Source organism: Chinchilla lanigera, unplaced genomic scaffold, assembly GCF_000276665.1.
Source record: "Chinchilla lanigera isolate Chin_1 unplaced genomic scaffold, ChiLan1.0 scaffold00033, whole genome shotgun sequence".
Lineage (NCBI taxonomy): Eukaryota > Metazoa > Chordata > Mammalia > Rodentia > Chinchillidae > Chinchilla > Chinchilla lanigera.
Genome location: NW_004955434.1, coordinates 5,273,188 through 5,288,483, shown reverse-complemented (window position 1 = coordinate 5,288,483; position 15,296 = coordinate 5,273,188). Strand labels below are relative to the sequence as shown.

At 49.9% G+C, this 15,296-nt stretch overlaps 1 protein-coding gene across 2 annotated transcripts in view; it reads right to left on the bottom strand.

Annotated features, from left to right (window-relative positions):
- Window positions 1-9,440: 9,440 nt before the first annotated feature.
- The window catches only part of Kank1 (KN motif and ankyrin repeat domains 1), a gene marked incomplete at its 5' end in the record, with an annotated part of 31,766 nt that continues 25,910 nt past the window's right edge, over window positions 9,441-15,296 (bottom strand). For both annotated transcript variants that reach the window (XM_005388591.2, XM_005388596.2), the window contains 4 exon segments: window positions 9,441-10,342; window positions 10,907-11,005; window positions 12,955-13,155; window positions 13,643-13,785. In XM_005388591.2, coding sequence (XP_005388648.2) covers window positions 10,280-10,342; window positions 10,907-11,005; window positions 12,955-13,155; window positions 13,643-13,785 — 506 coding nt within the window.

The following is a 15,296-nucleotide window of genomic DNA, read 5'->3' as shown; positions in this document are numbered from 1 at the left end:
ACAGCGGCGCCACACCCGGCTTTTCCTTCCTTGTGTGTGCCTTTGGATGGTTGATTGGCTTGGGCTTGGCTGTGTCCACCACTGGCCGCTAGGGGGAGCGGATGGGTCGGGTTGCCTGGAGTTGGAGCTGGAGGTAGTGGTAGGTAGTCCGCACCCTGGGTGCGACCTCAGGATGCCGCCCAGCCTCTCACTGCCCTTGACAGAGCGCCCGGGGGTCCTCATTCCGTTTGTTTAGCTGAAGGAATGCCTACTTTATTGACTGAATGAATAGAATTCCTGGCTTCCAGTTTACTCACAAATGGCCACTGTTGGGCTTTTGGTTCAGCACTCAGACTCTCTTCCTCTTGGAGAAGACAGAGCTCATCTCTGCTTCGCCCTTCAGCAGTGTGAGTGACTGAGGGACTCGCCTGAGCCGCTCGCAGACTCAGCCTTCCTGGACAGGCCAAACGGTTTCCCCTTGCCGGGCCCTGCTCAAACTCGGCAGATGGGGATGGCTCTGCTCAAAGATGGTGTCTTTTATTTTAAATTTTTTTGTGTGTAGTCCAGGGTGGCCTTGAACTTACTGTGTAGCTCAGACTGCCTTGAACTCGTGGCGATCCTCCTGCCTCAGCCTTCCAGACCCTGTGGTTATGGGCATGTGCCTCCATGCCCAGCGAGGGATGCCTTTTAGTATCTGCCCAGAGACTAAGCCAGACTTTTGGGTTTTGTTTTGTTTTGTTTTTGTCTTTTTGAGACAGGGTCTCCCTATGCTGTGCAGGCTGGCCTTGAGCTCACTTTGTAGCCTAAGCTGGTCTCGAACTCACAACGATCCTCCTGCCTCAGCCTCTCCAGTGCTGAAGACTCTTGGTATAAGACTGCCTCAGGGCACACTCATGGACAGGAACTCAGAAGTGATTGTGGAGCCTCCCCCACTGGCCCTAGGGAGTAGCTGTGGCTGGTGGGGAAGAGAGTGCTCCCTAAGAAATGAGGGGAACCCTGGCCTGGCAGCTCCTCTTGACTGCCCCTGCTGGCTGCCCCTTCGGGCTCTGCAGGAGGACACCCAAGTGAGGCAGGCATGTTCCCTTAAGCATTAGGTGTGGGCTCCCTGTCTCTCCCTCAGCTGTGCCTCGCCCCAGACCTCCTGCAAAATCTCATTTGTGAAATCAGCTCCCCGGATTCCTTCGTGATAGATGACCTGATTTTCTTACAGAGAAACAGATACCGCTCAGCTCCATTTTCTGTTTTTTGCTCCCAGTCAGTCAGCAGGTGCTTTGTGACCGATGTGTTTAGCTGGGGTCCCCATGGTGACAGGCACACGGTGGTGATGGTATGGCTGAGAGCTCCCCCCACACAAGCTCTGCAAATAGCACTCATCCCCAGGGCGGAGCAGAGGTGCCGCCTCCACCCTTTCCCACAGGAATTTAGGTTAGAGAAGAGCATCTCTGGGGCAACCCCAGTCCTGGCCAGAACTACTTTTTGGGGAGGCTCCCACTCTGATGGATTTATTGCATTTTGTGCTTCCAAATCCTCTACTGCTTTTTGCGGCCAAACACTCTGGCATGTGGCACGATCATATTTTTCACTAAAGAATTTGGTTTCTAATCTCTTTGAATCTGGGCTGGTCTGGTGACTTGCTTGGGCCAATGATGCCAGGGAATTGATGGGGTTCCAGATCTAAGCCTCACTCCACAGAAGGCTGGGCACAGTGGCACACGCCTATCCCTCCAGCACTTGGGAGGCTGAGGTAGGAGTATCATGAATTTGTAGCCCCCCTGAGCTACAGAGTGAGACCCTATCACACAATAATCCTTACCCACTTGTCTTCTTGCATTTTTGTTGGGCCGTGAGAAATATTTGGGCAGCCTGGTTGGAGAGTGGGGCCACGTGGAAAATCCTCCCCGTGTGAAATCCTCCCTGTGGCCTGACCAAAGCCAGCTTACATCAGTGTGCAGCTGGGACCGGCCAAGGCCAGCAGAGCCATGTCACTGGCCACCCTAACTTGATAGAGAAATGCTCATTGTTGTATGCTGGGGGCTGTTTATTCCATAGCACCATGGATAATTGATGGGCTCACTTAGAAATCAGAGAGGGGACTGTCTCTGAAGAGTTGTTCGAAGCAGCTTGCACTTTCAAACAAAATGGCTCCCTGCAGATTGCTGTTGGCTCGCATTGTCCCTAGCTGAATATGTTTTACTGGTCTTGAACGCTACAGATATGTTTAGTATGTTGATAGAAACCAGAGAATGAACACACATGAAGTGGAAGCCATTCACTGTTAGGCATCAAAGGTACAGCAGGAAAGGGGGAAGCAGAACCTGGAGAGTAACTGCTTGTATTTCCAGGGACACAAGTAATAAATAAATACCCTCTCTACCTAGTGGTGGTGGTGTTTGGCAGTTAACATGGTGCCATCTGGATAAAACTCCTTCCCGTGTGGAAGTTAGTGTCTGTGCAGGCAGGTGAAAGGTAATCTTCAGAGGGTTATTAGTAAGCAACGGCAGTGTTGGGCCCTCCTAATCCTAGTATGGGTTAGAAGCACAGATGAGAATTTGGTAAAACATACCTGGGCTGGGGATATAGCTCAGTGGCACAGCGCCTGACTGGCAAATGCAAGGTTGTGAGTTTGATTTCCAGCACCAAAAAACCCCCCAAAAAACAAAACAAAACAAAAATCCTGAATCCAAACCCCTAGTGCTATTTTTTTTTTTTTTTTTTTTTTTTTTTTTGTCTTTTTGAGACAGGATCTTGCTATACAGTTCAGGCTGGACTTGAGCTCACTTTGTAGCCCAGGCTGGTCTCGAACTCACGGTGATCCTCCTGCCTCAGCCTCCCGAGTGCTGGGAATACAGGCGTGTGCCACCACGCCGGGCTAAAACCCTAGTTCTTTGGAAAGTATGGGATTGTCTGTGTCAGCTAGAATCCCTAAACTCTGACCTAGGAAGGTAAATCTAAGTCCTGTGTTTTAAAGATGATACCGACCAACATCTATGGCAGGATTTGCAGTCAGACACCTCTTGTCTGGCTACTTGGTTGTATGTTGGGAACCAGAGTCCAATGAGGACCGAATGATATGCAGCAGCTTTCACTGACGTGCCTTTGGCCATCCAAGGCCTTCAGCCATCAGTCTTGACAGCTGTACTTTAAAAAAGTAAGCCTTGTCTCTCAGAGATTAATTTGTAGGTGGGGGAGCGGGACAGGCAGGTTGGCTCTGGTGTCCTGGTGAAACCCTGGTCTCTGTACTTTTTGTTATTCATCTCAACTCAGCGTCTGAGCCCCAAGCCCAGACAGGCATCCTGTGTCTTTCAGCAGGGGCTCCCTGGAGCTGGCTCCTGGTCTCCACCACAGATGCCTCCGTCTCGGGCCTGGCAGGAGGATCCAGAGTGACCGCTGTCCTGCCTGGAAGGGACCATTGTACGCGGCTGCCAAGTGCGGGACTAGAACAGAGGACGGAATTGAGGCGCAGAGCTTTCCAGAGCAGCCTGGTTGCAAAAGCAGCATTCACTAGGGAGAGAGCAGCGCAGGGAGAGGCCTGGGCGTGAGCATAAAGGAAGATTGCTTTCTTTCTAAGCGAAATGTGCAGGTCATTTTTTCTTGTAAGTCTTGTAAGACTGCTGTGATTCAAACCAAGGCCTTAGGCTGAATTCTAAAACCCAATTGTAGACAGATGCAGGATTTATAAACACTCACTATGGTGTACAAGCTGTAGAAAGACAGACGTGCGATTAGACAATAGCACCTTTGCAAAACTGTGTTGTAAATTAGGGAGGAGAAGTTCCACTGGGAAAGGCTTAGTCTCTGGAAATGGCAAAAAAAGAAATGCAAAAAGATAATAAAGCTGAATGCTACAAGTCCAGAGACGCATGAGAGCAGACCCTTAGGTGAGCATTGAGCTAAGGCAAGGGGTCCTGGCCGCCTCCTAACAGCCTCCCCAGGGCAGTGCTTCTCACGGTGGGCTCTGCACACCCCCGGCAGCAGCCCTTGTTACAAGTGCTAACGCCTAGGCCTTCCCCAGACCTACTGACTGGGAACTGTGGCTTGGGGCCCGGCAATCTACCTTCCAAGCCCTCCTGATGTGCCGCATGATTGGGAGGTGCAAGTTTGTCAGCTACAAGCTGCATCGCAAGGTGCCTGGAAAGTGGCTTTTCTTTTCCCAAGACACTAAGTCTTTGCTGGGCTCAGGGCTCCCTCTTCCTAATGGATAACCTTCCCTCTGCGCAACCAGGATGGTACTGGCGCGAACTATCCCCGGGAGGATTATGATTATATCATTCAAATAGTTTGTGGTGTTCTGTGATTGAGCCTCAGTAAGTCTCACTCCTGTCCACAGGCGCAGGGTCACAGCAGCACCCCGCTTCAGGAACTGGTTTCTGTATCTATAAAGAAAAGCTAGGTCATGCAGCAGTGATAAATCACCCCGCCTGCCTTAACCTACAAAAAACCTGCCTTCAGCCCTGAGGTCACAGCTGATCTGAGAGACACAGCTCTTTATTCAAATGTTCACAGCACATGACAATGACATCGATTGTGGGGAGTTTGTACATGTGCGGTGTATGCATCTCGTTTTCAGTCCCTCTGCATTCCCTCCCAGTCCCTTCAACTCGTTTCTCTTCCCATTTGCAAAAACTGTATTTCCATTTGTTCTTCAATTCTGTCCCATCCCTTTTCCCTCCCCCTTCCTCCCTCCATCTCTTGGCCCCTTCCCATTTGAAAAAGATCTCCCCGTTTCCTATTATCTTTTATTTTGTTCTGGATTTATATTTTAGGTATCTCGTATAGAGAAAGCATGCAATATTTAAACCTGTGTCTGATTTCTTTTGCCTCACATTATGGTCTGAGGTGCATCCATTTACGTGCAAATGCCTCAAGTTTATCCTTTATGGTGGGCGGTACTCCATGGTGTATAAATATCACATTTTCTTTATCCATTTGTTGGTTAGTATATAAGCTGCTTCCAACATTACCTATTATAAATTGTGCTGCTATAGACATAGGTATGTATGTATCGCTGCAATATGACTTCAGTTTTCTTGGGAAGATACCTGGGAGAATAGCTGGCTAGAATGAAATTTCTATTTTTAGCTTTTTTTTTTTTTTTTGGTTTTTTCTCCGGTACCGGGAACCGAACTCACGACCTTGCGCTTGCCAGACAGGCGCTTTTGCCGCTGAGCTAAATCCCCAGCCCAGCTTTTTTCTTTTTTGAGGACCCTCCATACTGATTTCCATCGTGGTTGTAATAGTTTATTTTCCCACCAACAGTGTAGAAGGGTCCCCATCCCCACAGCCTCACCAGCATTTGTTGTTATCTGATTTCTTGATAGTCATTCTTTCTGGAGTAAGATGGTATCTCAGTGTTATTTTAATTCACATTTCTCTCATGGCCAGTGATGTCAGACACTTTTTCATGTTTACACATGACACTCTTCTTACATATTCTGAAGAGATCACCCCTGGCCCGTGACCTCAGCAGGGTTAATCATGGCTTATTCCTTGCTCACCACCCACCTGTCACACAACTTGGCAAAAACACTCTCCCTACACAGGCACTCAGATGCCTATTTCAGCCCTGGTCGCCTTGGGGGGACAGGAAGTGAGCTGCGCACTGGATTAGACGTCACTTCCGCTGTTGCCCTTTCAAAGCTAATCATACCGCACAGTCTAACTTTAGAAGTGGGCAAGAACTGCATCCTTTTTTCATACCCAGAAAAAAGTGTGGGTATCCGAGAACAAGTCAGGAGAGGACCCAGCACTCATCAGGTACGTGGCTGTGCACTAGCATCGCAGAAATGACGTGGCCAAGAGCTGCCAGTTTTTGTATTTGCTCCCTGTCTCTTCCTATTGACCTTGAGATCGACATCCTCCATCTCAGGATCTTTTTCATCAAACTTTTTCATTTTTTTAAATTAAAAAACTGTGAAACTGGGTGTGGTGGTGCATGCCTATAATCCCAGCATTCTGGCATGCTGAGGCAGGAGGATCACAAGTTCAGTCCAGCCTGAGTATCTTAGCCAATTTAGCAAGATCCTGTCTCAAAAATTAAAAGAAAATGAAAAGAAGGGTTAGTGTTGTGGCTCAGTGCAAAAGCTCTGGGTTCAATTTTCAGTACCATCAAAGAAAGTGAAGTTAATACACACAGAGGAAAAAAAAAAAATACACACAGAGAAGCACAGAGCCACGGAGAAGATAGGTTCACATGGCGATCACACATCATCTATTAGTGCAGTGACCGCTACGATCAAGAACCGGACCAGTACCAGCAGCCTACGTCCCTCCTGGCCCCGACCCAGCTCCCTCATTCCCACCATGGCCACTGTCTTCTGTTTTAAACAGTTGTTCATTTACCAGCCAGGCACCGGAACTTTTGCCTTGGCAGAAGGTATTACAGACCCAGGCACAAAGGCTGGTCCTGGTGAGCTTCTTGTCAGAAGACTGGCTTTTCCAGGAGGTGACAATATTTTAGGTAGGGCTGGAAGGTGAGGGACTCAACCTAGCTAGTGCGTATTGTTGTCATTACCAGTTTATTCAGGCATGCTAAATATTTCCTAACCGCAGGGGGGCCACAGAATCCTCAGGTGCTTCACACAGGGGGAAAGAGTGGCCATGCAGCTGCTGTGGGTCTTCTGCAGCCAACCTTTACACAGCATCACGCCAGCAGCCCCTGCCTGTCCACAGCTCAAACATCCTTTCAGTCTTACAGGCTCGCCCTTGCAGGTGGCTCAGGGCTGGGTAAACTGGTTTTCCCTGGGTTAGGAATGGGGTGCAAGTGTACTTATTTTGGCTTAAGCAGAGGACTGACATTTAGCCAGAGTAGAAATGTTTATGCAGGTTCCATTATCTGATAATTAGAGACCTATTTTCTACCTTCTCCCCATCATTAAAGGTCTTAAAGGGAGAGGTGATAGCTGGTTTCTTAAAAAACCAGTTCTTCTTCAAATGTTCTCTAAATCCGACTTTTCTGATTGGGTATGCACCCACAAAAACGGTCCTTGGCTTTCCAGCTCCTCTGCATGAGCCTTGCCTGAATTCAGATTGGTGGCTCAGGGCCACCATGGCAAGTTTGACTCCATGTGTCACCTCCAAGAGCAGACTGGGACTGTCCAGACTGGGACTTTCCTACCGGGTGGAAAGAGCACATACAGCTCAGGAACACCGGCAAGATCTCAGCCACATCCTTTTGTGGTACTAATCTTCCACAAAGTGCGCTTAGAGTATCTTTTTATAATCAGGCTGGCTTCTAAATTATAACCATGCTAAATAAGAGCAGAGTAAATGTATGATTAGTAATTTCCTTATGCAGAAAGTAGAATGAAATCATTTCTTGCTAAGACCCAGGGCCTAAAAAAATATTATGCTTCCAGTAAAAAATAAAATAGAAAACTGTCATTATTTTAAAGCCAAAGCAATGGTTCATGGCCTTCTTCCTGAGCAGGAATAGTCCAGCTCCATGAGGAAGTGGGGAAGGAAAACATTAACACGGAGAAATCCTCCCAGAGCTGCCTGCTTGCTTAGGGTCTGTGACATACGCAACAAACTGCCTGCTCCTCAGGTATAAATGATTCTCTGGCATTCATGTCTGACTTTTCTAGAAATGACAACCCCAGGAGATGCGGAAACACCACCGAATGTGGACAAACACCACACAAAGACTGGTATCTCAACAGTGAAAGACAGGCTGTGGGCGGATTAAAGGTAACGTACAGCGCTGCTGGTTTTGATACAGCTGCCCCTACCCTGCGTAACTTGCTTGGAAAAGAAAATATAGAGGGTTTCACAATTTGGGAGTAACACATTTTCAGTACAGACCTAAGGCCACTTGGAGAAATAATGTGGAATGGCTGCTAATGAAGCAGATTCCAGACACAAAAGATTCGAATTTCCCCCGGGAATTCATTTTCATGCTGTGATATGGAAAACAGCGTACTCCCCTAAGAAGGATCCCCGCAGACTTAAAGGTGGTTATGATCTGTTGCTCATTATTTCCTCCGTACTCACAAGCACGATTACCTATCTGCAGTGTTTCAGTATTTACAGTGGGAAAATTGTTCTTGGTATAGACAACCTATACACAGAGCTCATGTACTTGGGGGCCGGTGCCACGTAGCAGAAATTAACCCGTTAAGATGCTCATGCTCAGGGAGAGGTTGGTCACCATGTTAGCCATATGGTGGGAGAACAAGCTGTTTTAACATCAGTCTCAAAATGTCTGTTGTTCCGGGGTGAATTCCATCCTTAGCCGCTCACTTTTCAGGATGAGAGCTCCTGGGAAACTGCCCCTGTGTTACTTACAGGTTTGGCCTCCTCTTCATTTAGGCGAGAATTAGCAGGAATCCTCAGTCCTATGCTGGCCTCATTTGGGGACCCTGCCCTCGTCTCCCTTTATGGAGTCGTGCTTCAGTAAATCCCAACCCATGGGGATAATCAGGCTTGTGTATACAGCGTGTCAAGATCCCAAGATAAAGAGCATTTGAAGTGCCCAGTGTTATGAGAGCAAACAAGGCCCACACCAGCGCACGTTAGCCAGAGGTTAGATACACATTGTATAAGACCTCACTCACAGATAAAACAAGCACTTTCCCCCTCTAGAATTGAGCACCAGAAGATCGAGACGGCAGGCAGAGACAAGCTTTCCCATGCATCTACAATATTAATGCCTTCCTCAGCTGGAATACCAACCAACAAAAAAATCTCCAGGCCACAAACCACCTGAGACATTGCCCTTTCTGCTCAGAAGGCATGGAGGCCTTTAAAGACCAGGCAAATGGGGACAGTTCTCTGCACAAACCCACTCTAATTCCATGGGCCATTTCGGGCCTGTAGGGACTTGGGCGTGAGTAACTACCTGAAGCTCAGCCCGGATCCCAGAGCTGGCAGGGATCATGAGTCTCGTTTGTGCTGACGGACTATCAGCTCATGGGAAGAGGATGCCCATCTGTGCCAGAGGCCCCTGGCCTGGCACTGGGAGAGCAGTCAGTTGCCCCAGGGTGCCCTTAGTTGCCAGAACTGCTTCCACTGCTCCCTGAAGTCTTCTTTGAAAGATGCAAATTTTTAGAAGTTTGTCCAGCTTCTTCTCTTTCTTGTTGCTGTTTTTCAACCAGTCACCTGCAGTCACGCCATGATTAGAGTCAAGGACTGGGGCTCCTGCAGCTGGGAGAATCAACCTGAGGGTCCCCTGGGAGAGCATCTGGCTGATGAGCCTTAAGTGTAACAGTCTCCAACGTCTGCCTGTGACATGCCACCTAGGGACACGGATGCAGCTCACAGGCCTTCTCAGAAGGCTGGTCTCTCGGAGCCCAGGACCTGACACCACGCATTCCCCCTCCCTGCTCTCCCTGCCCGCCCGCCTGCCCATTGGTCCTTCCACCCACCCGTCCATCCGTCCATCCATCCACCCATCCATGTGCATCTGTGCACTGTAAGTCAAAATTGGAGCAAACAACTATCAGAGATGAGGCAGGGAGAAGGAAAAGAGCTTAACAAAATTTTATTTGGAAAATAATGGCAAGAGTCTAAGGCACTTCAAACATTTAAATACATACAAGACCAAGGTAAATGTGGCATGGTATACAGGAATTCATAAATACATAGGGAAATACACTAAGTTTTACTGGAGGCAAATACAGAGCCAATTCCTTGAAGACAATTCAACCTTTATCAATAGATACACACAGGTCTATGCAATGGTTAAAAATGTGGTAATGTTACATGTAGTTCTTTGTGACTTTAATTACTGTGGAATATAAAAGTTTAAAATACTGTGTCAATTTCATATAGATGCCTTTTATATAAAAAGTCATATAATACATCCACCTAGATAAAACCAACTGGAAATATTTCCTTTAAGTTTTATACTGTGTGAGAGTTCCATCTATTTTTAACCAGAAGCCGTGAGCCTGCTGCCTGAGTTGCTGATGATCAAGTCATCTTAGCTTCCTCACTTTAAAAAGACACAAATTAACAAAATCATCTGTTGTAGCAGGAAGGGGAGAAGGGAGAGAAGTTGCCTGTTCAGCTCAGGTTACCTTTGCTGTCACTGCACATAAGGGAACAGAGATTCCCAGCCACAGAGCCAGGCTTCCAACATGCCCAGCACAGAGAGAAGGGGCCAGGGGGGAGGCTGCGCACCCAGGGTGGCATCTCTTGCTGGCACTGCTTCTGCAGAAGCCTCCTCCCTTCGCCCATGCCTGGATGCTTCTGTCTGCTGGTGAGCTCAGGCACAGTCTGTTTACATTCAGTATCTGTCAGCCCGACGGGAACAGTTAGCAGCGTACTGGTGGCATGTCAAAGAAGGGCTATTTTGCACATGTTAATCAAATGAACCTCGGTGAGTGGGGCCAGGAGACAGCTTCCTTCCAAGCCTAGGGGTGCCCTAGGAGACCAGCAAAGGGGAAAAAAGCGGGGTTAGTAAGGCTCGTGTGCCCCCCGTGACCTCAAAACTTGGTCCACCACAGCTGATAACTACCCACGATGCGGCACCAGGCGCGCGCTGGCTGAGAACATGAGACAGATGTCCACCAGCAGCAGGCCCTGCTGTATGGACAGCAGGCTCAGTCTGTCAGCTGCCACGGGAAGTCAGCTTCCCACTCGGGGTGCGCTGCGGAACTGCAGGCCGCCCATGGTCAGCTTTAGGAACAATGCCAGGAATGTGGTGACACGTATCCACAGACTCGGCCTGTGCCACAATTGTGCACAGCGTGAACTCCAAGGCGGAGCATGTGTCTCCCCAGGATGGGCCGGGCCCAGCCTCTGCTGGACCGCAGCTCTCCTGGCTCTCAGGGTGGTGCAGAAATGAAGAACGCTTAAGCTCCAGCCTGCAACGTCCATTTTCAGAACCAGCACCAACCCCGCGTCTCCTATCAGCTCCCCAAGGTCGGGGACCCGCCCGCCTGGCGGGGGTCAGTCTGTTTACCAACGCCAAGTGAACAACACTGACCGGGGACTGGGCTTTGGCGAAGTTGACGTGGGCGTACAGGAGAACAGCGATGTCCTTGTGCCCTGCTTCCAGGGCTATGGAGAGTGCAGTGCTGCCGTCCTGAAAGCAGAAGGACAAGGCAGGGGGTGCTTCTCAAGTGTCCGGACAGCTGAGAGTACAAAACACGCTGCAGCAACCGCTCAGCCCCCTCCAGCCAGCCACTGAGCCGTCTACAGAACGCGCAAGCACTGGGGGCCGAGTGCGGGCACACGAATGAAACCAGCCTCCTCCCCGAAGATCACCTTTCACTTTGTCTTTGCCTCTCAGTGCTCGCAGTTCCGGATCCTCAGAAACGCAGGTAGCCCACGGGGGACTCCTGTTCAACCACTCTGCCCGTGACGAGGGGGCAGGAGGAGGTGGGGTAGAAACATAATGCAGTTTCCTCCTCCTTCTAATTACAAATTAACAAACAAGCACCAGGGTGTGTGTCTGAGGTGTAGCTCTGTGCCAGAGATCTCTTCACTTCTCTCTTGGGGACAGAGCCGTGGTCCCAAAGCTCTGAGCATCTCTCCTGAATGCCACACGTAAAGCATTCAAGCCTGGCTGCTTACATACGTGTATCTTATGAAGATGCCAAGGGAAACAGCCACACACGCAAAAGGAAACTTTGCAGCTCATTGTTTGCTTTCCATTAAATTGTAGGGGACGCACAGCAGGGCAAACAGCATTGTAACTTATTTTCTGTCTGGTCTTGGAATAAGGCCTCCCCTCTGGTCATGAGCAGCAGGAAACAATTCAAATGTGGCTTGAATCTTAGGGCCCTTCCCGCCCATGCTGTGAATTCTAGGAGCTGCTTTTCTTCCGGAGGCCAGTTGGACCACCTCCTACTTATTTTCGGGTAAGGAAGTGAGCAATCTGCTGGAATGGCCAGGATTTCTGGAAGTTCCTGCAGCTCTGTGGATTCTCACTATTCATCTACAAGCTTATTATTTGCAGAGGTAGTAAAAGCAAGCAAAACCCAAAACACATCTATGCAGACTGTTCTGGAGGAAAGGTAAATTAGAAACCCTGGCTGCTCTCGGGAAGTTACGGGAAATGTGACACCCGGCCAACTGTGTTCTGTGTTGGTGACTGAGGACCAAGGCCTGGGAAGCCTTCAGGCCAGTAAAGACCTCCACTGGTCTGTTTCTGCTGGCCTGGGCCCTGCGGATCTGAAAGTCATTGCAAAGGAGGATGTTTTCCCTCTAACTTGTTGAAGTTCTGAGCTGAAGGAAGCTCTGATTCAAGCCTGTGCTGCACAGAGATAAACTTTCAAACACAGAACCAGCCTGACCTCCGTGACCCTCAGCCCACGTTACTGCTACGGGCTAGCTAGTGCCTTCTGCTTATCACGTTCTTCCCCTCAGGCCCGGAGACACCCAGAAACGTCCTTTGCCTCAGAAGATTTCCTAGGTTAAGGTTATCTGGGAGTGGGGCCAGCTTGGAACTCGGGATGATTATAGGAACAGACTGAACTCAAGTGGGAAAATGGATTAAAGCCAGGGTGGTATTTTGCTTCCCTAGTTTATGAAACAAGTTATTCACTTTGATGGGCCCCAAGAGTCCTCTGCCTTCCCTTCCTTTGGCAGGAAAGTGTTTCACCCCCCAAGGAAAAGGAACTAACTGGTTTCAGTCACCTGCTCAGTCCAGCGTCCCATCACCAGAAGTGCAGGTTCCCTGAGGACCAGTGAGTGACCCGGTCAGAGGACCAGTGAGTGACCCGGTCAGAGGACCAGTGAGTGACCCGGTCAGCTCCTCCTTGCGTGCTTTTCAGAAGCTGCCTATGCTGACTTGGCTTCTGTGGCCTAGGTCTCTCTGCTGCCCTGTAGTATACACTGGTTCTCACATGTGCCCACAAATCACCTTTTTTCTGGCCTATTTTCAGCGCTTGGCTTTAGCGAATGGAAGTACAGGAAATGCTGCCACACCGGGCCATAAAGGGAAGAGACCCCGAGGGCCACGCCCGAGGCTGCCGAGGCTCCACCCTCCCAGCCCCGCCTGAACGCGAATGCGGGCCCAGGGGTGCTTACGTTGTCCTCCAGGTGGCCGTTACAGCCTGGCTGGGCCAGCAGCAGCTTGACGATCTCCACGTGCCCATGCTCACTGGCACACATCAGGGCAGTGGAGCCCTCGTCATCCTGGATGTTGACATCGGCCCCGCAGGCCAGCAGGCCCTTCACCATGTCTATCCGGCCATGGCTGACGGCTAGCATGAGGGCCGTCTGCCCCGCCTGTGGGGAGGAAGCGGGTGAGAACAGTGCGGTGATGGAGAATCGGGTGTGCGGTCACTCGGCAGGCGGGGAGGAACCAGTTTGTTGTCGGCTATGAGCCAGGAAGACCACAAAGCGAGGGGTCAGGTTTTGGCTACGGCTCTGAGGCTCCGACTCAGTAGAGGAAGGAGCCAGCAAGTTCAGAAGAGGTTTACAATGAAGCCACGCACACGTCTTGACTGGAGACTGCATCTGGCATGGAGACACCACAGCAGGAAGCAGTAGACACTTGGCGCCTGGTGGGGACGCGCAGTAGGCCAGGCCTGCGGCCCCACGGGGAAGCGGGAGCCCACGTGTCGCGAGTTCGCTCAGTCAGCAAGAACTGCCCGGGGGTGCAAGGGCGCAGGTGGCCCTGTGACACCGAGGCCGCTGTGCCGTCCTGGTCACAGCAGCCCTCTCCACACTGCTGTTCAGCCACATCGGTGACACCAGAAGCATGCACGCTCACCTGACTGGCCTTGGCGTTCACATCCCCGCAGCCAAAAAGTTCTTCTACGACCCTCATGTCCTTCTCTGCCTCCACGGCCGCGAGGGCTGCCAGCATGATGGGGGTGTACCCGGCCTTGTTCTGGTGATCCACGTTGCACACATCTGCAAGAAGCGAGTCTCCTCAGGGCAGCCCTCTCCTCCCAGCAGCAGATATACAGTGTTGGGGTTTGTGTCTAGATGTCCCCCCAAGGCCTCATGTGGTCATAGGTGGGGCTTTCCACAGGTGGCCGAATCTGCATGTGTGAATACTGAGTCAGTCCCCTGATGGGTTTGGTACTGCCCTAAGCCCGGTCGCCTAGCGAGAGTATGAAAGGGGCAGAAAGAAGCTGCTAAGGCTCCTTGCTTTCTTTGCTACCTTCTGCTGGCCAGGAACTGTTCTCTGTGATGCCTGTCTGTCTGCCTTCACTGTGCCTTGGAGCCAGCCAGTCATGGACAGAAACTTCTCCAAACTGTGAGCTAAGCAAACCTTTCCTCCCTTACCTTGCGGGTGTCGGGTATACTGTCTCAGCAGCAAGAAAAGTCACTAAGACACATAGGAATGGAAAGTATGATGCTAGAGCAGCCAGTGACACAGGGTCAAGTGCTCGGAGACAGAGGGGCTGAGGAGGAAATGTGGGGAATGTTTTTATGCTGAACACAAAGCTGTCCTCCTATCTCACGTGGCCTGCAGCAACAGAAAGGCCAGTCAGTTTCTACAGCACATCTTGCTGGGAAGCGGTGGATGAACTGGAAAGCTTGGAGGTAAAGCCAGGCAGTTCAGAGTTACCCTGGAGAGCAAGCATGCAGGTGGGGTCCAGACATTCTGCTGCTCAAGAGCTCACTGGTCCGGAGGAAGGGTGCAGAACGAGCTACAAATCAAAGGAGGGGTTGCAAAAGCTGAGCATGGAACACTGTATACGGTGTTGCTCATGTATCCAACACCAGTCAGTTCTGAGGCCCTAATACACCACTGTTCTGAGGTGTGGGGTCCCTAAAAGCAGAACTCCACTCGTGTATCTTCTAACTCTAGGCTATGTGGTCAGAGAGCAATGTAATACAGTAAGTCCTCTAAGATACTGCCAGAGACTAACAGACTGGATGAGCTATTCTGATTGTTTCTTTTCTTTTTATTAATGTGCTTTTCAGTAGTACATATTTGCAGTATATCATGATTACATTTATCATGGGGAATATGTACATGCATATAACACATCTGAATTTTTTTTTGCTCCCTTCCCTTCCTAGCTCTCCCTGTCCCCTCCTATTCTGTAGTTCTTAATTCTTAGGAAGTCTTTAGGGGCTAAATTATCCTCCAGGCATTTAAAAGTTCCTTCAGCACTTCCTACTGAAATGACAGGATAGTGAGGATCCGACGGCAGCTTTTGTATGTGACCACACATCAAGTTTAAGATGTTTAGGGTGTTTCTGTCATAAAAGGCAAGAAGAGAAGCCACCATGGAAACATTCCCTGAGGTCTGCATCAACTTCATACGAGAATACATTAGCACTCAGGAAAGTGGAGGGGAAAGAAAAGGCTGTGTAATTCTCCCTAACTCATTTCTGGAGGCAAGCATCATACTGATACCAAAACCAGAGAAAGACCCAACCAAGAAAGAGAACTACAGACCAATCTC